Source organism: Lycium ferocissimum, chromosome 4 (assembly GCF_029784015.1).
Source record: "Lycium ferocissimum isolate CSIRO_LF1 chromosome 4, AGI_CSIRO_Lferr_CH_V1, whole genome shotgun sequence".
Taxonomy (NCBI): domain Eukaryota; kingdom Viridiplantae; phylum Streptophyta; class Magnoliopsida; order Solanales; family Solanaceae; genus Lycium; species Lycium ferocissimum.
The window spans coordinates 43,141,239-43,165,870 of NC_081345.1; the positions used below are offsets into that span (position 1 = coordinate 43,141,239).

General features: G+C 36.3%; 2 protein-coding genes across 3 annotated transcripts; both read right to left on the reverse strand.

The window, feature by feature from the left end:
• Nucleotides 1-9,868: 9,868 nt before the first annotated feature.
• LOC132053117 (BTB/POZ domain-containing protein At1g03010-like) lies at nucleotides 9,869-14,800 on the reverse strand. Its single transcript, XM_059444967.1, has 4 exons — nucleotides 13,290-14,800; nucleotides 12,379-12,445; nucleotides 10,854-12,047; nucleotides 9,869-10,634 (listed from the first exon to the last, which is right to left on the reverse strand). Exons 1-4 carry the CDS (start codon nucleotides 13,361-13,363, stop codon nucleotides 10,095-10,097), a joined length of 1,875 nt encoding a protein of 624 aa, XP_059300950.1. The 5' UTR covers nucleotides 13,364-14,800; the 3' UTR covers nucleotides 9,869-10,094.
• Nucleotides 14,801-16,292: 1,492 nt separating this feature from the next.
• Nucleotides 16,293-24,632, reverse strand: LOC132053118 (cullin-1-like). 2 transcript variants are annotated; one of them, XM_059444969.1, is made up of 21 exons: nucleotides 24,477-24,632; nucleotides 23,508-23,669; nucleotides 23,285-23,384; nucleotides 22,687-22,872; nucleotides 22,506-22,553; nucleotides 22,209-22,412; nucleotides 22,043-22,120; nucleotides 21,221-21,310; nucleotides 21,031-21,111; nucleotides 20,859-20,918; nucleotides 20,513-20,542; nucleotides 20,336-20,422; nucleotides 20,089-20,238; nucleotides 19,950-20,005; nucleotides 19,733-19,853; nucleotides 19,483-19,644; nucleotides 19,214-19,357; nucleotides 18,915-19,133; nucleotides 18,651-18,818; nucleotides 17,158-17,311; nucleotides 16,293-16,557 (listed from the first exon to the last, which is right to left on the reverse strand). In XM_059444969.1, the coding sequence occupies exons 2-20, from the start codon at nucleotides 23,642-23,644 to the stop codon at nucleotides 17,210-17,212; spliced, it is 2,223 nt and encodes a 740-aa protein (XP_059300952.1). In that variant the 5' UTR covers nucleotides 23,645-23,669; nucleotides 24,477-24,632; the 3' UTR covers nucleotides 16,293-16,557; nucleotides 17,158-17,209. The 2 variants fall into 2 exon arrangements, with proteins under 2 accessions (XP_059300952.1, XP_059300951.1); XM_059444968.1 differs by lacking the exon at nucleotides 16,293-16,557 and having other exon boundaries at nucleotides 16,835-17,311; nucleotides 21,221-21,306; nucleotides 22,039-22,120.

Genomic DNA, 24,632 nt, shown 5'->3' on the forward strand with positions numbered 1-24,632 from the left:
TTTGGAAAGGTGTCTTTCTTGTTTAGAACTAATTAATAAGGAAATAATATCATATAAAATGAAACGGAGAAACACTTGATATAGAGGAGTAATATTGATATTGATGGAGTATGTTCCAAATCTTTAGTAAAACTAATTGTCCATGCATATAAACGTGTATGTGCGCAATTTTGTTATAGAAATTTAAAAACTTTAATGATGGGGATATTTTTTACCTAAATTTGTAACGGATGATATTTTTATCCCTTTTCCCAAAGTAGAGGGGCATTTTTGACCCTTTTCCCTAAGTTTTAACCTATATTCTTAATTTCAGTTATTATGGATGACTTCGTATGATTATTAAGAGTATCTTTCAGAATGTAATTTTATAGAAGTTAAACGATTTTTTATTTATTTAGAAGTTCAGTTTGATCTGGACAAAGTAGAGCCATACAACACTAGAAACAAAGTTATGTGTATAGCTAGCTAGGAAGGACGGCCAATTCAGCCCAGATTCCTCTCCCCAGTGTGGTGTGATTTTATTCTCTCCTCCAAGAAAGATCGCGAATTGATGAAAAGCTTCGAGTGGCTTATTGGATTCGCTCGCTTGTATCTACTTCTGAGAAGCCTTAGTTTGTGACACGTGATCAATATGTTTTAGAATCCAAAATTGGTTGAGGCCTAAGGGTATGGTGTAGTGTCTTTATGTGGTCTTTGGACTATGTATTTTAGGTCTATTTTAACTTCTTAACATTATATGAGAATCACACTCATTTTTTATGTTGGGCCCGACCTTATGTCATTCATATTTTGACACAATATCTAAAGATCCTCCTAAATTGGTGCATTTCATTCAAATTCCTCTTAAACTATACTGATCTTAATTACCACATGTACCTGTCTTTTCTATAATCATCAGTTCCTCAAATAATGACTGGTCCTAATTACCACGTACCTATTGTCACGATCCAAACCGATTTTGCCGTGACGGAGTCCGACCTCCAATATTTCCGACCAAACACCCCTAAACACGTATATACGAAACATAATTCCGAACATCAAAGGCCCATAAATGCATAAACCGATCTCATAAAAAGAAACATCGGGTTACTATACAATTTGCATATATATACACGACATCATCTCAAGAATAGTCAAGCCGGCTAAGGCTGCTACATATACTGTACACAAAAGAATAGAAGCCGATAAGGCTACATCATCTGACTACTACATACAACTGTCTACAGACCTCTAATGGAATAAAAGTTGAAGAAAGGACGGGACAGGGCCCCGTCATACCCATATGCATACACATTTCAAAGGGGGCATACCAAAACTAACCGTAATACTCCGGATCGAATGGAGCGTACCGATATATATATATATATATATATATATATATATGTATATCTCTTCCCCGTACTGCGGGCATGAACGTAGCCCCCCGAGCAATCATTTGTCGGTATAAGATAATGTACCGAGTATGTAAGGCATAAGAACAACATATATACATAAGAATATGGATAAGATGCGAACTCATAAACCGAAATGACTTATTGCGTGTACTTGTATGAACTAGTATCACGCCTAAATCGCGGGTTGGACAATGCCTCTGTGGGCACATAATATGCATGCTCATACCTATCAATGATGGTCGTGCATCTACATGAGTGCGTATATAACGCCTGATGTATGTGCGTATATAACGCCTGTAAGCCTCTATGGCATCTCGTCATATCATATTGGCTCCTCTATGGCCATAATCAATATCATCATCGTAGTAGTAATGCGTATATAACGCCTATATTTTTTCTCATACTTTACATATATCTAATATTCGCATATATAACGCCTGATATGTGTGCGTATATAATGCTTTCTAGTCACGGGTCAATATACATAAATATATAATGAATGTAATGCATGACTAAGTTATATGCACAGAACTGGCTACATAAGACTGGAACCATGAATAGAAGAATTACTCATAAATGGGGTACATGAACATCAAAAACTGAAATACTTCTAATGCTTCAAAGAGTAGAGTAATATGGAAGCTCGCTTACTCGCTTGTTGGATCATATCATAGGATCATGCCAAAAGAAGAAAAGAATGACCTTAACATACCTTGGAGTATCTCCAATCACCTAACCTCTACCTCTTGAACTTGTAAATCTACAATTTAGGTAACATAGGGCTTAATTAGGCTATTTACTTCGCTTACTAACCATCCTCAAATACGTATAAAGCTCAACGAACTATAGACAATAATTTCCTTTGTAAGCTTACAGCTCTCCAACTTCTCATTCGATCCCACATCAACTACAATACTCACATCAACAATGGCAACACACACACACACACACATATATATACGTAAACCCGTTTCCAATCATCTCTTAAAATAACCCTATATCACTACATTGCCCTTCATCAACTTAACACTTCCACAATTAGCTTCTCTTCACTTAACATCACTATAAATCTTGATAATCAACTTAAATATAAGGGTAGAAATCATTTACATACGTTGAGGGGTCAAGAATCCCAAGAATCACTCCAACTTCAACTCCCTAAACTCCATAACTTGAAGAAACCCTAGAAGCAACCTTCTTCTTCACCATCTCGGGTTTACGGGGTCCGGGTTTTGTCAAATCTTCACTAATATGATGAAAAATATTGGGAGAGAATATCTTAGGGTTTTTCTGATTTTGGAAGGAGGAAAATATGAAATAGGGTCGTGAACCACCTATTTATACGTGGAGGCCAAAAAGGCTACAGCAGTCCGGTTCGACGAGCGGGTCGATGGTCCGTCGACTTGCCCGTCGACCTGCGCCTGCAGAAGCAAGGCTGAGGGATCCTGTCGACGCCGTACGTCGACGGTCCGTCAAACATGTCGACGACCCGTCGACGATGACTGGTGTCCTGCAGATTTTCTGATTCAGTTCAGATCACGTCGATTCGATTCGTTCAATTTCCAACTCTATAAATTGCCAGGAATATCTGATGGTACCCTCGTACACGGGCATCACACCCTAACCTGATAGGGTGTGATGGGCACCCGACCCTTACTTAGGGCCGAGCGAACCCGCTGACTCTCGTGATACTCATAATCATACTGGGCCCTTAAATCATAACATAAGTACATAAAGAAGATCTTTCAGGAAACAAACATGCTTGCGTTCTTTCTCAAATCAAATAAATTCTGCAATCATATGACATCTGAAATATAATGCATAATAATACATCGGCTTACATAGCCGCTTACAAAACTGACATCTTATATACACGACACTGTCTGCAAAGTCTCTAACATAACTCCAGATATCATAACAAAAACACTCGACTCGGCGGCCTCACCGGGAGGAAATGGAGCTCGCCAATCCGGTGGAACATCTTCTACTAATCTGGGTGTACCTGCGTGGCATGAAACGCAGCCCCCGAAGAAAGGGGGTCAGTACGGAATATGTACTGAGTATGTAAAGCACAAAATACAGAAAATGAGGTCATAACCGGAGTAAGGAGTACAGAAAGTGAGCATAATAACCAGGATACCAAAATGCTTGCATTTGAAATGCAAATCATACATAAGAGGTACAGAAGACAAATATAATGATCAGAGTGCCAAAATCCTTACTCCTGAAATACAAATCATGCATATCAATGTCATATATCGTATCCGGCCCATAATGGGACTGAGTGACATAAGTAAATAATCACCTCGTACATGTGTATACATACAACGTGTCCCGGCCCTCTAGTGAGGGACTCGGTAAGTAAGATCATATCACCATCATATATACATATATCGTGTCCGGCCTCTAGTGAGGGACTCGGTGAATGCGTGTCCGGCCCTCCGATGGGGACTCGGTAAATGAGGTCATATAATCATCGTACATAGCCATCATATCATCATATACATATATACCGTACCCGGCCCTCTAGTGAGGGACTCGGTGAGTAGAATCATCGTACCATCATGTCATCATATCATCATGTCATCACATCATCATGTCATCACATATCATGTCATCACATATCATATCATATATCACATGCGGTCCGTAATGGGACCCGGCGGACAGAACGTGATCGCCACTCCATCTTTGGTGCCACAACACATCATACTTCGGAATATTGTATACCTCCGAACACATCATACTCCGTATCACATCATACTTCGTAACACATCATACTTCGTAACACATCATACTTCGTATCACATCATACTTCGGAAAACACATCATACTTCGGAAAATAGCATAGTGCGCACGATAACACAGCCGGCCCGGGACTCGGCGAAAGAGGTAATAACAGAATGCACGAGCAGAATCGTGAGAAACCATATGCAATATAAAACATCCACAAAGACTCAATAGAATAATCAAAACGAACTATCATTTACAAACCAGACAATAGCCAAATCAAGTTTCTTCCGAAGGTCACTCGGGTACATATCAAATAGAACTTTAGAAATCATAGTTACGTATCAAAATCATATGCATGAAAATCCTCATTTCAGAGTCAGCAGATAAGTAGGTAATCACCCTCGGGGCTCGGGATGATAGCCATATTATGTTCTTTCAAAAAGTCGTTAAGACTATACAAAGAAAGTCTCGGGGCCCACGGATATGCATCATACCAATCCGGGCCCGCCCACGAAAGTTAGAGATATTATACGTTATAGAATCACTTACGAGCGTATCAAAGCAATCCGGTTCTGTCTATGAAAGTTACGGACGTTTTTAGACATAAGATCCTTTAGGAACAAAACCGTTTATACAACATTTTAATTCCAATCATAACGAAGACATAAAGACCATAGCTTGACCATATTAAGGATGCCAACATTAAGATGTAAATATGAATCGTTAATATGCTCGGAACTTAAGAATGGAGTTACCCCAAGGCACAAATCATGTCATATCTTACTTAGTCTAAGACATGCCAAAAGAAGGAAAAGAGTAAGCTTTACATACCTCGTTATTTCCTAAGCTAATCCAAACTTAAGTCTCGGCTTCTCAAGATCTCAATAACGTCGTTAGACACCAAACATTAGCTTTAAGTACTTAAGGATCCAATCCCGACCATCACTTTATTTACGAGAAATTTGGGCAGCATTTCCTCTATAAGTTCAACAACCCCGAGAATTCAACTCGACGATATTGTCAACAACAATACCAACAACCATTCCAACAACATCGATAATGAATTCAAAACGCGTTCTAACATTAGTGACTCTTTTCTATACAATTCGACGATATTTCATTTTCATTCAAATCAACCGCATACGATCAAACCAACATCAATATTCACACGTTCAAGTACTAGTCCAAACCATTTAAACAAGATTCAAGAACACTTCGGACAATCCACAAAATATTCAAATCAACTCAACCACTATACTACCTTACCCGAAACTTCCCAATTCCAATAGGAACAACAACAATACATTTCTTTCTTTCAAATTCATCAACTACACCAACAATCCACACTTTAACAACATCATCTTCATAAATACAAGAAATTACATTTAATTCACATTAGCTTTCAAAACAGCCCACACACGATTGTAACCTCAATTTGAGCCATTAAACTTTCCTTTGCATCATTGAATCCACAACACAACAATCCAAAACACTAAATAAAATTTGTTCATCATTCCTACATAACATCATATACTCACGGCCAAACCTCAACATACCAACTTTCATGAATTTTATTCATTTCTACATATCACAACATGCACAAACACCTATAAAACATGTAAAGAAGACTAAACCTCACCTTCTTCCATTCATCTTCTCCACTCGGCTAAGCTTCATACATAGCATCAACGAATGATTTACTTGCTCCAACAACTACTCCATGTTGTAGAGGACCTTCCAATTAGTAGAGAAACTAGAAGAAAATAATTTTCCATGATCAAATTTTGGGACCTCAAATTCGGTCACCATGGCCGAACACTCCCCTCTCTTGTTTTTCTCCAAAGTTCTTGAATTTTCTTAAGGTTGAAAATGATGAGTAATTACTTGACTTGGTCATCCTTTGCCTATATATATATATATATACCTCTTGCAATATAAGATGAACACATGTCCTTTTTAATGGATTGAATTAATTGGCCAACCATGGGTGGGGCCCACTCCATATGCACGGCCACTTTGGCCTTTTGGCCACTTCATGAAATAATTTTTCCAACTTTTAGCCCCTAGTTTTCCTTATTCCAAATTTACCCTTAATACTCCAGACCGACAAAAAGATGAATATGCAACTTATGCACTTCTAACAAAGTCGGAAAAAAAAAATTATAACCTTGTCCTTAACTTATCATGGTTAGCTCGGATTATCCCAATGTACAAAATACGGGATGTAACATTTTCTACCTCCAAACTCGGGCTCGGGTCTCTATTCCAAGGGCATACCCGACTAGGAAACCATAGGTTCTACTACTATGAACATGAGGGGTGTAACACCTATACTCAGGGGTGGAGCCAAGTAGAGCTTAGGGGGTTCGTCCGAACCCCCTTCAGCGGAACATAACACTGTTTATAAATGGTTAAAATTATTTTTTATTTATATATAGTGGATGTCGAACCCCCTTTGGCTTCTTCGTGTGTTTACTTCTTCGTATTTTGAACCCCTTTAATGAAAATCCTAGCTCCGCCACTGCCTATATATACTTGCTTTTCCTATAATCGTTAACCCATCAAAAGAAAAATGGCAAAAGAAGAAAAAAAAAATGGTGGCTATATTTTAACATATCTAATTAATATGATGTGGTTGTTACACTCTCATGCACCGAACGACATTTGAAATCACAATTGGACTATAAAAAAGTCAAGTAGAGGGGGGTGGGGGTGGGGAGGGGAGCGGGGTAATTAAGACTAGACGTAGTTTAAGGAAAATTTAAATAACTCGCGCCAAATTTAAGGGGATCTTTGGGTATGCTCCTTCATACTTTGATTTCCAACCCTAAATGTGCAGATTGTGGAGAGTGCTACAGTCTTACATTAATTGATGGATTTCTTTGTCGCAGTGAAGTCAGTTGACACCTTTTTTTGCCATAAAATGACGTTGTGTAAATAGGTTAATATTGTTTATGCATACACGTTATATATTGAATTCGTTTGGTTTCTTCACGTGTTTACCACTGATTGTTGGTATGTATTATAGCTTCTTTATAGAGTACAGTCAAACCTCTCTATAATGGCAGCGTTTGTCTGAAAATTTCATAGCTGCTATAGTGAGGTGTTGTTATGTATGTATACTGGCATTTCATGTTTGCATCTCATTTAGCTATTATAAACCAAACTACACAATTTTTTTCCTGTACTTTTTATGTTATAAACAAAAACAAAATACTTGTTAATTCTAAAATCTCAATTGATTTTCATATTCCATTAATTTAAAATTGAAGCGACTAATAAATCCATAACTACTGGTACCGTACCGATAAAAAATTAAAATCTAAAGAACATATGCATTTAAAATTAATTGAAAATTTAAATACTTCAAGTTTTACATAAGAATTCTACAATTGTAGGTTGTTTCGTAAATTCTAGTTTCTTAGTGCTAATATCACGCTTGAATTGACGGAGATTTTTGTCCAAATTTTCAGCAAAAGGGAATTTAATAGCTTTTACTTGATGATTACCATAAGAATTTTAATGTTTTATTTTTATACATAATATATCTGTTCCAAAATATTATTACACAATATTTGAGTATGGCTGTTATAGAAAGGTAATTTTACAAAAAGTGTACTGCTATAATGAATGTCACTACTGTTATAGGTAGAATGTTGTTATAGAGAAGTAAATATAACATGAAAAATCGGTTCCGAAAAAAATTAGGCCGTTATAGTAAAATGCTGTTATAACGAATGACAATTATGGAGAGGTTTGACTGTAGTAGGATATTTAAGAATCCATACGACCATACCCCATCTTAAGCACATTACTCGGTGGTAATACGCGTGCATGTCACATTTTTTTATATGAGAAAAGAATATCTGAAAATGAAGATAAACTTTTTTAGATACTAATTAATGGAATAACAGTGCACAAAACTTTAATTCAAGCATAGTTCACCATGTAAGCGCAACTCTTTAATTATGGTGATTTAACCCGAACCAATTGGATGTGCTGTGCACGGTATAACCTTCGAGTTTTGGCTTGTGGCATATAGTCATTTAATTTATTCATAAGAGTGTCATCTCTTACGATAGTTCATGCGTGTGGTATTCCCAAATGGACCATTTGCTGGATGTATGGTATATTTTATGATAGCGAAACACTAATGGGGTTGAGCCGTTGAGGATTTATTTCTTTAAAATTCTAGAATATTTTATCAATTATTTTAATTGAACAAAATGAAACAAACTCCCTACTGAACGGACCAAAAAGAATTCTCAGATCTAAAGATGGTAATTAGGAGAGACTGCAAAATATCTACTGCATGCAACTTTTTTCTGTTTCATTGTATATGGTTTATAAATTAAATGTCTGGTCCCCTTTTAAAGTAAGTGCCTGGCTGCCGAATATATATCAAGTTGGGTGGTGGCATATATCTGTATTAATGGTTATGGTGAAGGGATAAGTTCTTGGGGAAGTAAACAGGACCAACCCTATAGCTTTGATGATAAGTTCTTATGGCTATTTCTTAATATTCTTTTCTTTATAAATCACTGAGCAAAGATAAGGTTCCTTTGGGATTAAGTGTAGAAAAAAACAACAGAAAATGTTCCTTTTGAATCATTTGTTTGAGAACCTTTGACTTGCCCACTTACACGGCTAATCATCAACTTGTAAATCTTTGAATTAAGCATATATCATTCACGGTACGTACTTCTGCTGTACTGGGTTCTGTTTAATTATGATAATTCGTATCCATCTGCTGCAGCTAGCAAACAGAAGAAATAATTAATAGCTTGAAATAATTGAACCTTAGAAAAGAATTACTCATGCACCAAAAGCAATGAAACACTCCTCCTTCCGTCACCATTTATGTGATGCACTTTGACTGGATGCAGAGTTTGAGAAAGAAAGGAAGAAAGATCATATATGGACCGGCCGAAAGACTGTTCCCAGCTTTTGACATTATAGATCATCTTGGACATATATTGATTCTATTCTTCTGGCTCTACATTCATCAAGCTCGTAAATTTGAAATTGACTTGAAACTTGTGTTCTCAAACAAGGCACATGTATATTTGTGTTGACTATATAAATCATTTCATAGGGATGAAATAAAAAGTTTAAAGTTAAACTGTTTTTAAATACAGAAAGGTGGAGTATCAGTTTTTTGGGACAGGCTCAAAAGGACAGTGCATCATAAAAGTTGGGACAGCGGGAACATTAAAAAAAAGATCGAAAATGCATGCAAAGACTTTTCTTATAAATCAAGGACTATGTAATTATATATGTTATAATCTTTTCATAAGTTGTTTCTACATTTCCTACAATGATAAATGAAAAAATCACAGCAATATCCTCTTGACTTCTCTGAGATCAATATAGTTCTGCAAAACAGACATTGTGTCACTATCAAAAAGTCTTATTCAAATCCTAGAAAAATATTCTCTTTTTGGAGGGAGCGAAGCCGTAAGATTCATATATGCAAAAAGTGAAGAACTGGGTATCTGTCAATACATGGGGCTGAGTGACCAAGCTAGCTAAAACTGCCCTCACATTGCATATCTTGATCGTTCTCTTTTTTCGATTTGTCGCATTGTACAAGCAATATTCTTCAAGGAGCAACATCAATAAAGTACTGTCGAATATAATTTGCTTATACCTCATTCAATTGCATTCAAATGTATAATTGAGTTTAAATTGCCAAAGGGATGTTAAAGAAATATGGTTTTCACAGGGGATGGGACTGCAGGGAAGCAGAACTACTGCAGTATAATTAGTAGTATTAAATGGCAAATCACATATGAAATTTAAACATGACAACCAGTCTCAATCTGTCTTCTTATCCCTTAATCCTTATATATTAGGCACTATTTAGTCTTAGATCACAAAATATCACAACATCAAACAAAAACAAAAAAAGAGTAGAAAATTAAAGGAAAGGGCTATACACTCATTATGCACACACTCAATACAGCATCAAGAAACCGAATGATGTCTTTTCCTGTGAAATGGAAACCGACTTTCTGAATTTGCTTTTCCGATTAACGGCTTTGAATCTCTTATGTGGAACATTGCGTTGAGTTTGCTCAATTTCTTGGTGAATGACTTGAATAACTTATTGGCAGGATGTGATTTTACTAGGCCTTGTTTCATAGACACGTGATCTTTTTCTAAATCCGTAAGCCTCATTCTCATTCTTGCTACCTCAAGCTTCAATTCTCTATTTTCTCTCCTGACTGATGCATAATTATCTCTCGGAGACATGCATCCGCTTCCTACTCCACTGCCTGAACGATGAGGAAACTGACTGTTCATTGACCCAAAAAATAACTGATTTTGGCCCCCATTCATTGCATTTCTCAGTCTGATTTGTTCAAAATACAGCACTTGAACTGCCATTTGCACTGGCAACCGCTCATTTTGTGCAGCATGACTGCAGGCTTCTTGTGATAATTTCTGGCAATCAATAGTTTTGCACAGTCTATACCGTTCAGAGTCCTTAATGTTCGGATGAACCTGCAATAAAAAATTTACATATGATGTTCAAACACATTAACACGTGAAGGTAAGAAATTAAACGTGCAGAACTGGCAACCTGATTCATGTATATAGAGGGAACAAGAAAATTTCACATATGGTCACTGAACTTTATCTAATATAACAGTAAAATCAGAAAACAGCATTGAAGTAACTGAACATTATCCACTATAATAGTAAAGTCATAGTAAAGCTTACCTTAAGGAAAATATCTACAGCTCGATACAGTCCATCATCAACTAGACGGGCATGGTCTGGAAGTAACTCTGCCAGTGCTGTAAACTTTGATGGTGTTAGATTTGAATCTAGTGCAACTTCTGTCAGATAACTGTCCAATAATTTTGAAACCTTAAGGATTGAGTTTTGTTTGGGAGATCCAGGGCTGTCAAAGTCATAAACCATTCCGTTTTCATCTCTTAGTTGGTTATTATCTTCTGCATCATCCTCGTCCAAATTCAAGAAAAAGGAAAAGATCCTTAAGATTGAATCAGTGTCATATAGAGGGCTATGGTTGTTTCCATTTCCAGGTATAAGAATATCCTCGAGAATCGCCTGATGCAGTTGAAGACCGATGCGCCTCTCTAGATCAGATCTGCAAGAAGTAGATGCTAATGCTCCTATTGCAGATTTTAACAAACTTGAAAGAAAGGCCATTGGAACTGTACTTTTCCTCGACGGTGTTGGTAGCAAGCCAACTATTGTTTCAACAGTGACTCTTTGTTTCTTTTGTAAATCCAAATCCAAGAAACTTCCTTTAGCTAAATGAGGATCCTTAACAATGAGCCCCTGAAGAGAATTTTGTGCATAGTTAATCAAAATTCTACTTATAATGTCTTGTTTAAGACCTTTCGTCTTAAATGCAGATAAAACCCTCTGAAAAAATTCCAGACTCAGCACTACTAGTGATTTTCCCCACCAGTCCGACGCTGTCTCTATATCAAGGTTTTGAATAGGTTTGGATGGGAAATTATGCTCCAGCTTCAAAAAACCAGATGTAAGTTGCTCTTTACAGGCATTATTTGCAATAGCATTGATTAACCTACTGACAAGGTTGACTTCTTCTGATATTGGTAGTAGTTTCTCACAGCTGTGAAGAACAGATACTGAGTTGGATATGCTTGGGAATACTGTGTCCTTTAAGAAAACTTCGGTTCGTATTTCTAGGTTCTTATCGGCGATGTCTTCTGTCATTTCCAGGAAACTGGCTGCACATCTTAACATTGCAACATTTGTTATGGTAATCTCAATGTTCACTCCATAACAGAACTTTGCAGCGAGTTCAAATGCATCAGATCCACCAGGAAGACCAGAAAGATTCAGTCTTGACATCTTTGAATCTTTTGCCTCCAGCAGCAGCTTTCTAAATTTTCCACTTCTAGAAACCAGAGGAAACTGAAAAAAATAGTCTAAATACATTATAAACGCGTCCAAGTGGTTCCTATAGGAAAAACTCAATGGCTGCAGATAATGGCATTACTTTCTGTTATTTTTCCTTTTAAGACGGTATGACACAAATTGATTTCATCTGGATATGGTAATTACGTGGATTGACAACTTATACAAGTAAACTTTTAATAGTGATTTTTAAGCAACCTGTCTGTAGACAAATCATTCATTGGGTTCCGCTGTTTTAGCTATACTTGAGTAGTTCAATAACTTATGAAGGGATCGGTAGATCAAAAATAAAGGAGCAAAGCAAATTTAGGTACTATGTTATTCATACCTTGTGAAGAGCAAAACTGGCCGCTCCTACTTCTATTGTAAGATCACTAGAAACATCAGAAATTGGCCTGCCACAGGAAATTGGTCAATGGTAAAAAGTTGCAAGAGAAGTCATGAAATAGCACATACGTTGCAAATTACATGTCAAGAACAAAAGACCGGAATATTTTGGAGTCTGAAAGTTATCTTGATTCTGCTGGCAGATTAAAAGTAACCCCAAAAATCTGTAGGAAAGCATAAAAGACCAATCCAAAGCTTGAGAGGCAACAAAATTTGAAGTAAAGCTACAATACTATCTGTGTTCTGTTTTTAGATTCCATCTAGCTAGTGGCATTAACTTCTGGTTCATCCTCTTAAATCTATTCCAATGTTGCGTGTGATGGAAAGGTCTATCATAGTCTAACAGGCTACAGCTAATTATATGAGACATCTGAACTTGCCTAGGGCCCTCTGAAGGTGAAAATTATTGAAAACACTATAGATGTCCCCATACCATTAACACCATACTATGTTGAAACAAGAAAACAATCAGCATGGCCGAATTGAATGCAACCTGTGGTCAATGGTTTCAACTGAACATTTCAGCAATAAGTTGAGTGCCTGTGCTAAAATTTCAACAAATATTAAATCACAAAAGTAGAATAAGTTGAGTGATAAAATCTTAAAGATTGAACCCTCTGTATGTTGGATCCTCTTTGATCTGTCATGTCCAATGAATGCAGCCTTAAATTTCAACCTAAGCTGGAAATTTTCATTTTTTTGTAAGTCAAGTCCTATTATGTTACTGATCTAATTAATATGGACTTTAAACCTTTAATGCACCTTGTTACAACCCAATACAATCAGATTTGTGGAGAATTTATTAATTAGGAAGAGTAAGTAATTAAGAAGAAAGAAAAGAGAAAGTAGTACCATTGGGGTCTAGAAGTGGGACGAAAAGACCTGCTCTTCACAGATATGTTTGTCTTCAATTCAGCAACTCCCATCTTCTCAGCCTGCAAATTGAGTCCACCACTCCAAGCAGCCCTCACGAATTAATACTTATGCTTTTAATTAATTAATAGCTATTCATTTTAACAACACATCAAAGTTGTTGTATGTAGTCCGAAACTATGCTTAATAACTTTATTTGCTGGCATGCTATCGAGTGCGTGTGTGTCAAACGTCTACAGGGGAAGAAACTGGTCCTCTCTCTTGAGTAAGGAGAAAGTCTCATCAACCCATGCAAATGGATTAGGATTCAACTAATTATTTTTATGCTATCAGTGTATTGTAGCAAATTACCTACCTTATTTTTACCACGATTACACGTATGTAATTATCTTTAAGTGAGCTGACATAAAAATTCATTTGGACTGTCAATGTGTTTCAAGTTAATCTCTTAATTAAAATTAATAATGATGGTATAAAATAAAAACTTCAAACGTTAATTATAAATAATTGTCTAGTTGTACATTTAGGTTAAGTGAAAGGATATATAGTGCTACTTTACGGTGGAAAAGTGACTTTTTCATTTTTCACCATGTTTTGTTTGTTTTCAACGATGAGTAAATTCCTGAATGCTTGCGGTGTAATCATGAGTGGTGAAAGCTACATGACCTCTTAAAAAACTTAATTATGGATGAAACTCAATAAAGTAGAAAGACAGATCATTTTGTGATTGTGCTTTTATAGGAAAAGTAGCAGTGAATTAAGGTAAGTATATACTATATGTTTTGACAGAACTCTCGAGACAGTTTGGTAATAGTACAGTAAAGTGGTTTAAATGGGATACAAATTTAGCTTAATTTATAGTTTTTGTTAACTAAAAAACCTTAGAGGATGATGTTTCAGGTGATTTATAATTGGGGCATTGCTTGCGTGAACGCGTAATTTCAATGTGAAGCTCCAAATACCTTTGAGCCACCCACGCAAACTTCTTTCTTTTGCCACCAGATGTAGCTTAAGGGCAAACGTAAAAAATATTTATATAATCTGGTCACTAATAAGGTAACAAAATCTATATGAGAAGTGTCACTCGATAATTTAATAAAAATATAACTAATCTGATATCATAAATTAAATTGCATTGATAGTGTACTCATTATAGTGTTGGGATGAATCATGGAGTGGTCCAACTAACTCAGTGTTGTTCCAACATTGATGTGTTATGGGGGCAATGATTGAAATGACCCCACTAAATTCCAATTCTTATTTTGGAGCTGGCAATGGCTGTGGGTTGGGATCATATGATGGGATCTGCAAACAGCATAGCTTTGAGGAATTGCATATGATAGTGGATCTTTTCTTTTTCTGAAGCTCCTCTTTGTTTGACGATAAAAATGTACTTTCAGTTTGTCCAGGAACACATTGCAGGCTTTCTCCCAACAGGAAACAAACCAAGCTAAGACTAATTAATCTTTAAGTTCTCAAAGAAACAGTTACTTTATATGAATAACTATTATCTGTGTATACGGTAAAAATCGGGTAAAGTTTGTCCGGTGCAAACCGGGGCAGGTAAAAGGAAGAAAACGAACGATAATGTTTGATCCGAAGAAGCTCCGCATAAATTTGTTGTATCCGGAGATAACTCCTCATCGTGGTTGGTCCGGGGTCCGGTCCTTACATGGCCGAGTTGATCGTGGCCGTTCGCCCGGTTCGAATATAGCGGAATCAGTCGTGGCCGTTAGCCCGGTTTCTTTGTGACCGTTCTGATCGTGGCCATTGGTCCGGATAATCAGTTATTCACCCTCCACGTGTGAAAATCTTGTTGTCACACGCATTTCGACGATCAAATGTACGGTGTCGACCGTACGACCTAACCTTATCCATATTAGGTTTTCTTTTTATCCTAAAAGGGCTCCATGATGTATAGAAGGCCCATATAGAAAAACTATAAATAAAGAGTCATTCCTCACTTTTGGAGGTTGATTTTTCGATCCAAGAGCTTTGTACTTTGAATATATATATAAAATTCTTCTCTCGCTTTGATTTCCTCAGGCTTTGGTCCGGTTTTACAGCTTAAACAATTCATTGAATCACTTCTTTCAAACATCGCACGAAACATATATATATATAAGATCTTAACTTAAGCATATAATCCCCATTATCTTTACCTATTCTTTAGCACACTAACTCATATTTAAGCCATTTCATAAGCAAAATATACATTTACATCTTTGTTCACCAAAAAATAGATTAAAGTGCCACGTATCCTATACCTCATTTACAAATTCAACTTATTATCCGATTTCGGGGAAAACAATCTGAACTCTGCTTTCTCTGCCATTATGATAACACTATGGAACTTGAGATCTAACAACTTGGGTGCTTACTTCCATAATAATCCACATACCTTTTCTTATTGACACATTAAAAGCTTTTCCTGATCCACAGTCGATAATAATCAAAATATACGTATTACTAATGAGTTAATACTTGCATATTACAATGTAAGATTTTACAAAATGTTTCCTTTTTTCTTGCTCTTCCATTGAAGGGGTTGTTAAGATTTTGGATATAATGAAGAGCAAGACCCAAAAGGGATCTGTCAAACGATATTTTTTAACATGAAAAGGTCCAGATTTGACCCCACCGCAAAGGTTTGTCGCTATAATGATGTGTACACAAAAGATGAAACCCCACAAACATATTAAAATTTTAAAATTTTCGGAAGAAACAACTAGATAATGCTCCTATTTTTTTTTTCGTCTCTCTTTTGTGCATGTGAGATCCATAGATTTTAGAGGCAAATAAAACTTCCTCACATTTTCAATCGAAAAAAACATCTAGTCTAGAGAAAAAGAAAAGAACAAGATGTGACAGATCTGTATAAAACTTGATATAGATTTCTCAAATGGTACGGTCGAATATCAACCTCATACGTATGCCAAACGTTTGCAAAGCAAATAGCCGACACCATTAAGGGAGAGGGGAGAAGAAAAAAAGAAATCGTTTTGCTGCATCATATGTTGCCCGGATTTATAGTTAGTCTACTCCAAAAATTTAACAACTTTCTCTATCTGGGAATTCTATCTATATCTATAAAACATATCTAGGACCCCACAAATAAACCCTTACCAAAAGGGTCTACTTAAATTTTGTACCGTACAAATTAAAATGGATGTAGCAAGCACAATCGGATAAGATTAAAGAGCCCAGACTTGACCATGAGCGAGCTGATCCAACTTGAAGAGTGAACCTGGGGAGGATCAAGACGCTTGATCTTAATCGACTCCTAAAGTAAAATGCCAATACAAATGCAGACGTGCTTGGGCTGGGGATTTTCAGGCGTCTCCAATTTTTACTAGAGAATATATCCTTTTAACATTGCATAGACACAGATATTCATCTGGTTAAGCACTTTCTGGGAAGAAACACTACCATCCGTCAAGTTGAACAAATGATAAAATTTACTCAAAATAATTTCCAAGTTACGACTATAAGAAAGATAGGAGCCTTGTGAAAATGCCTTACAATGAAGTAAAACAATTACTGTCATTTGAAATTAATTGTTCAGTAGAAAACTAGCAGTACCTTGGACAAGTTAATATTTGGATGCACATATAGAAACACCAAAGCATAAGATTTATACAAAGATGCGGCACTTAAGTGGCAATCAACATCAAGAAAAAAAAAAGTGCACGGCTGAGATATATACTGCAAGGAATTCAAGTGCCACCTACTTCTGAAAAAGTGTGGTGATATACTAACAACTGCACAAGTTGCCAACTCAGGCAAGGTCAAAAAAAAATGCTCTGCTATTGTCCTTAGCTAACAATCAAAATCCAGCTGTACTCACTTCAATGTAGTGCCAAGAGCAGTCAATATCACCCAGGTATCCGCTTGTTGCCTCAGGCCAAGTACTTAAACAAGTTTGGGTTCTCTTTGTCTCTTTCCAAGTAGTCACGAGTGATCAGATCTTCAATCCTCTTCTTGATTGCTTTGAAATCAGGCTACAGATAAAAAAGTTATTACATTAGGATAGGCACAATAGAATATTCAACAATTAGAATAGACAAGCTAACACGTCTCTCCAACTAGTCTAACTATTTTTCGGGATAAAATCATTTTGAAGGCAGAGAAAACACTTGGGAAGGGAATATGATAAGCCATATTGGCAATCTTGGATTTTAAGGACGACACCTCAAAGCACAAAATTTCCAGCACTCTGCATATCCTACTAGATATATCTAGCACCGATAGTGTCTGGCTATTTTCTACTATCAATTAGATATTGATACCTCTCTTTAGTTTTGAAGCGGTCACACATTCCCCGATCTAGAGGAAATATACATACATACATATACATAACACCCTAGAGGTCATGGAGAAAAGTGAAAATTTCAATATTTCCTTCCTAGACACCTATGAAGGAGGGCAAGTGGTTAAATGCTTAGTCTTTCCTCAAAAGGTTACTCCATTTTGGAGTGAAATTGCCCTTTTTCATTTAAATTTTGACGAAGACGAGAAAGTTATTAGAGAGAGAGAGAGAGAGAGAGAGAGAGAGAGAGAGAGAGAGATAACAGGACACAGACAAGTCAATATCCTCCCATTGCCCCTCTGTCACATTGGTAGGTGAGAAATGGAAAATGACAGGAAAAGAAAGGTAAAGACAAAAATAAATCTAATAAAGAAACTGAAAGAAGTATTATGGGTATTTCTTTCATTCTCGCCATCTATATCAAAAAATTAGATTGAACTCGAGCAACGGTCTCACTTCAATGCAACCTTCAAAAAGTTGTGTATTCAAAAGTCAGGAAAATCATGCACTGCCAATGCAAAACTATGTGGGTAAATTGTATTTAATCCGTCTTCTATTTCATCATCACTTTCCATTTTTTCCAATAGTCAGAACTAAGAGAAGCAAAACAAGTGATAAGAGTCGGAGATATTCTATCAGCAAACCAATCCCTAGGACATTAATCACTTGTTCAAAAAAATGGAAAGAGGTTTCAAGTAACACGCACTTAGATAGCAAGAAAGAAAATGAAATGTTCCAGCGTGGAACAACAAGATTCCTCCATTTTAAAATAATACCATGGTTATTTAGGCAAGCCAAAATCAGCAAACCAATCCCTAGGACATTAATCACTTGTTCAAAAAAATGGAAAGAGGTTTCAAGTAACACGCACTTAGATAGCAAGAAAGAAAATGAAATGTTCCAGCGTGGACCAACAAGATTCCTCCATTTTAAAATAATACCATGGTTATTTAGGCAAGCCAAAATCATGTCCACTTTCGTAAATGGAATACCTAACCCGAGGAAACCCAAATGGTTAAGATGTGGCATACCTTAAACATGCGGCTCAATTGCTCAACACACTCCAACACGAGCTGCTGATGAGGAAGCACCTTCCGGCTCTTCATTATGCGCACAATACAAGCATCAATTGCATAACGCCTATCCTTGTCAACATCCTCAACCACTTTTTTCCTCTCATCCACCGGAGGCAAAGGGATCTGGATGGTACAATGAAGTCACTGAGAAAAAGTGTCCCACATGCATATATAAAGGAAGCAAGTGAAATACAGGTAAGCTCTAAACAGTAAATATACCCTAATCCTCCTCATTCTGTCAGTGAACTTGGAGTTGAATGCAAAATGATCCGTTGACGAAACAGTTCTATTGCTAGGCTCTTTAGTCAGAATTTTATACTTGGCACATGATAGGGATTGAAGCAATCTAACCAAGTCATCGTCTGCCAAATTTAATTGACTTTTGATATCTGAGTAACTCAATCTATCTGAAGCATTAAACAGTAATAGAGCAGCAGCCTGAAAATGAGAACATTAATCAGTAACCATATTTGGTATCAGACAGAGATCTGCAGCAGAACTATTTCACAAATGATCACCTGGTAAGTTCCCACAATCAGTTCAATAGTTTTTGCGTCAAACTTGCCATTGATATTACATGTACCCAGTGAATAAATCCATGTCAATTTCCTGTGCTTCGTTTTTGTCTGATAAAATTCCTTGAAGACTTCTACACACTTCACCTGATACCAACAGCAAAGAGTAAATCACCCATAAGAACAAAAGGTAAATCACCCATAAGAACAAACGAGAAAAGATCAAATCAGCAGCAGAAATTGAAACATTATATCACAAGATCAGATCTCACCATTTCCACAGGGAGACTCAGATCAGAAGATTTATAACTGGGCCAAAAGCCAGTTGTAAGAACTGTGACAGTCAAATCAATTCCGGGACTAGCTGCCGAGTTGTTGCTGAGATATTCTTGAAAGTGGTTCTGATTTTCCTTCGCCAACGTCAAGTCCGTCACCTGTTTTGTTATTTCAAACAACTAAGTTTTAACAAGATAATTTAAATGGGGAAAGATAAAATTTAGAAGTATAATATATTCTCCTCACCATTCCCTCCATCTTTGAGGTAAACTGTCCACCACACTGCTGCTTTAACTTTGTTAAGATAAGTCTTTCGTGGTCGTCATTGGCACTTTTATCAAAAAGCAGTCGACGAGAAAGCTTCTTCCTACATAATTATGAAAACAGCGAACATATCCAACGATTAGAGATGTAACAAGAAACTAGTTACTGGGTCAAAAAAAAGTTTGATGGAGCTTCCAACCTGTAGAACTCAGCAAAAAGGTCCTTGTCACTAATATACGCAAGAAGCTTGACCACCTACATAAAATATAAATGAATATGATCCTATACTAATAGCTGAAAGATCATGACCACCAGAAGACGAATCCAGATAGTGCTACCTTATCCAGTGTCTCCTCAATAGCATCATCACTGAGTTTTTCACTCCCACCCTTCTTAAGGATATTATCACAATAAGAAGCAAGAAGCTCTGCACTAGAACAGCCAGCAACAACCTTGTTACAGAAGACCTCAAATGCCTCTTTCAAAGCCTATAAAAGTTCAGAAGTTAGAAATCAGAAATAATATCTCAAATTATTCAAGGTAAAAAGTATAACCACACAACTGTGAACGACTGGCTGGATATACCTTGTGAAAGAGAGAGTTGTTTGCAAAACTGTCGGTCACATATGCCATATACTTGTCATGCAGCTCAATAACCTTCCTAACAAAGACCTGAGGAAAGAGATGGGTACACAGTTAAAACCGTCTCCTGTGCTATTATACAAAAATTCAACTTAGTAAAATTCAGAGAAGTGGATTTACCTGCTCCTGTGAGCCACTGGAACTTTCAGCCTGTAGAATTATATATAATGAGTTACTATCCAAAGGGAAAAAACTAGCTCACAAATATTAAGAACAGCACGTGGATGCAACTTCACATAATATTCTTATTTCTGCTAATGCTTTTCATTCCACTCAAATTCCTTGTTCTCTATAAGAGTTGTTACTTTAGGCATACTTCCCCTCCCCCTTCCCTTGTTTTTTTCCACTCATACACCTAAGATGAAACCTTTTTTCTTCTAGTTCTAGAACTATGAAAATTGATTAAAACAAGAAAAAAGGTCCAAAAACCATATTGTCAAATGAAGCGCATGCTTAATTGACTGACCTTGTTACTTGCTGAGTCTTCGGCCTGTTGAACCAAGATCATGCCTTCAGCAGTGACGTGCTGCAAAATATGAACCAACACGAAGTATTTAACCACAAAAAAAAAAAAAAAAAAAAAAAAAAACTCAAAGAAAAAACCTTTGGTTGCTAAACAATGAAATAGAAGACCGTACCTGCTTAAACATATTTGCCACTGGTTCCAACCCTTTAGGTATTCTGTGGAATAATCTATACATTCGAGATAAATCCTCTACCTGACATGAACAGAGGGTGGAGGAAAAAAAAAAAAGACAAAATCATCAAATAAGAAGTCAAATATATATATACCGACTATTAGACACGTAATATGACAGGAATTAATACCTTATCATCTCTAAGCAAAGCTCGGCATCCAGAATGCTCCTTCTCAAGCAATTGATTGGTATATACAACCAATAACTCATTTTGCACTTTTACGCGTCACAAGTTTAGTCAGTTGGTAAATAGATTCAACCAAAGGCACTTTTAACATAACTCATTTCAAAGCTGAACAAACTTAGCCAATAACTATCAGGTAACAACTTAGAAAGTAACGACACGATAAAAACAACATGAAACAAATTTATCAACATCAACTTTTCTTTTCGTAAGATATGTCTCTTAATAAAAATAAAAACATCACTGACTAACAGCCCTATCTTGCACATTGGTTCAACAAAGAAAATGCGTTTTAAGTAAAAGAATATGAACGAGGAGATTCATTAATGGTGCACAATCATGGAGAAACACTTTTCATTTAAAGTGGAAATTTTTTACAGTTTCCCTGTAAATTCTGCTCCAAAAGGGAAGCAGAATATCGACCAAAAGGGAGCACAACATCTCACTGATAAAGCTAGTTGTGAATCAAATGACTCAGTCAGATGCTCTTGGCTTCTCAATACACCAGATGCATCCTCTCTTCCTACTCTGAGTACAACTAACAAACTAAATTAGAGTTTTAGAAAGAAGATTTTTTCCATTTCGTAAGTATCCAGTTTATTAAAAAGAAAGCATAACAGAGGAATGACGTTAACTATCAGACAACAATTAATGGGAACTCAAAACAGCTTATTTTGAAGTTCTAAATGGCTTTTCTTCAGTAGTTAAAGTGCCACGAAAATACTAATAGTTCAATTTTGAAGTGCCTCATAGAATACCAATACTGACCTCCAGAAGTTTTGTCTCGCTGCTAGAGTGTAAATAATGAGAAACTCTATCCTTCTCCTTTTTCAAGCACTCCTCTGCCTGTTTTAGGAATAACAGGTATCAGCATTCATTCTGGGATATAGCTACAACCAGCTTATGCACTAAAACATTCAGACGGGATTTTTACCTTCAACATATAATCTGGACAAGAATCTTCCACAATCCAGTTTGATGCTTTTCGAGAATAATAAGCTGCAGTATCTTTAAGCATGGCATCTTCAAAGTCACTTTCGTAGTACTCCATCTCCCCCATTCCAATTTCGACAAATATACCTAGCACATTCTTCAATAAAGCTCTATCAATCTGCTCACCCTCACGTTCTTGATCAATCTGATAAAATAAAAAAAGCGGTCAATGAGACCCTTATTCATGGAGCATAAAAGGATACAAAATTGAGTCAAATGAAGAAGGCATGACACTTGCCAGTGCTATAACTGCATCTCTAGCTTTACTTTTCAACTCTTGATAAACCTATTTTCAATAATCACAAAAAGTAAATATCAAGCATAACAACTATATGAAGAGTATTTATCCCAAAAAGTTGAAATATAAAAGATCTGGAAGAAAATTAAACCAAATATCACATAAAATGCCAAAGACTAACCAAATCACGGAAGCACGTGAGGCCAACTTCATTAAGTGCCGGGAGTGACCTTCGAGCAATAAAATACCGGTCAAGATAATGGAAGAACCGTGAAAGCCACCTAACCATAAGTTTGTGATTTGCCCATCTTTTCACAAGCTCCCTCAGCATAAACTCATCGTGCTTCTCTCTCAAAGAAGAGAGAACCTAAAAAATAATGCAATGACTGATAGGAAACTTGAACAGGAAAAAATGAGCCATGAGAATGCATTGTGCTAACTCAACAAGTATTTTAGATGAACTTGCACCATTTCACTATTAGCGATCAATATAATATACCTTTACATGTGAGTTTGTGTTGGCAAAATGAAGTATAGTTACTTACACAAGTAAATCACCTCAATGACATAGGAATTAGGTCCATACATATGTTTTGTTCAAATATTTAACGAATTCTGAATTTTGTGAACAAATAATCATGGCAAGAATTAACCCCACTTAGTGCATTACAAGTTCATAGACATTATCAGCCCACACTTATACCGTCAACAAAACTTCAACCCCTATGAGCCATGTAAGGCTACTTTGATACATAAATCTTATAGCAAATGGTTCTTACGGTAGAATTGATGTATTCTTCAAAAGCTTCCTTGTATTTCTCATATAGCTGCTGAGAGTAATCATGAGGGGGCTTCTGTGTACACATGTTATAGATGGTGCTATTCTTCAAATTAAGGATAATTCAAAAAGAAATACCAACCAAAATGATGACAAGTTTAAAGCAGTAAACGTGATTTAGGAAAAAGAAAAGGAAATGTAAGCACAAAGAATGTTATGGATACGTGTAGAGCATCATGTACTCTTCAGAGCTGAATGAATCTGGAGACCCTTCCAAGATTTTCTTTAATTTTGTGATTCCCTTCTGCATGAACTCCCATCCTTCCTCCAACTCGATAGTCTTCATCTGGTTCATCGTCATTTCCGGTAACTCTTATAACCACAATCTGCATATGAGCAATTGAAAACCCCATATTAGCTTATCCGGAAAGAAAAAACACCACATTAACATGACAAAGATAAAAGTAATTTGTAAAATCTAATCACACTCCAAGCAATAATCTATTAAGAATATAACTATTTAATTTTCTACCGGAAACAATTAAGATCACAATGCAGGCAGCAAGCAGCCTGCAGCAACTACAACAACAACAATGCCTCAATAACAAACTAGTTGGGATAGGGTACACATCATAACTTAACTAGTAATTATTAAATTTATTTAATAACGACGAATCCAAGCCCACAAGACAACAGTATAAAACTACTTTGTAATAGCCAATCCCGCTCCAAGCAGCGATATTAAAAATATAACTATTTAACTTTCAACTGAAAACAATTATAATATAACGATGCCTCAACCACATACTAGTTGGGATAGGTTACATCATAACTTGACTAGTTTTAGTCTGTAGTTACAGCATTATTACATTTATTTAATAATGTAATTATGTATATCTCCATCACCGTTCATTATGTATCAAATCATAGATAATCAGATATTATTAATTGTTTATTGCTAAAAGACAAATTAGTATACAATGAGAAAGTCAAGCGATTATGGAAGCAAATAAGAAGGTATAATATTGACATGTAAAATATCACAAAGAACAATAATACATCGGAAGGAAACAAAAGCATTAAATTACAATTCAATAAACTTTGTATTCTATCAATAAAGGGCTAGGGTTAGGGTTTGGGTCAAATTATAGATATAGCGAAAGGAAAATACGCAGAGTGCGATGAAGACGTACGGTGTTGTTTCCTTGAGAGAAAGAGAAAACGAGGAGATCGCGCAAAGCTAGGGCAGATGAGAGCAGAGCCAAACTTGTTGGAAAATATAACAAAAAAAGAGTTTTTGAGGGAGAAAGAAACAGAGTGCGGGAAGAGAGAGAAGATGAGGCATTAAT

What these genes read in the sequence shown, in the direction of transcription:
- LOC132053117 (XM_059444967.1), bottom strand. Translation starts at nt 13,363, where the DNA reads ATGGGAGTTGCTGAATTGAAGACAAACATATCTGTGAAGAGCAGGTCT. An exon ending in CCAGTTTTGCTCTTCACAAG is followed by an intron (nt 12,048 to 12,378) that starts GTATGAATAACA and finishes TATTTTTTTCAG; the next exon opens with TTTCCTCTGGTTTCTAGAAG. An exon ending in CTGTAGATATTTTCCTTAAG is followed by an intron (nt 10,635 to 10,853) that starts GTAAGCTTTACT and finishes TTTTTATTGCAG; the next exon opens with GTTCATCCGAACATTAAGGA.
- LOC132053118 (XM_059444969.1), bottom strand. Translation starts at nt 23,644, where the DNA reads ATGACGATGAACCAGATGAAGACTATCGAGTTGGAGGAAGGATGGGAG. An exon ending in TCACGTGCTTCCGTGATTTG is followed by an intron (nt 22,554 to 22,686) that starts GTTAGTCTTTGG and finishes TATTGAAAATAG; the next exon opens with GTTTATCAAGAGTTGAAAAG. An exon ending in AATTGAGCCGCATGTTTAAG is followed by an intron (nt 17,312 to 18,650) that starts GTATGCCACATC and finishes TTTTATCTGTAG; the next exon opens with CCTGATTTCAAAGCAATCAA.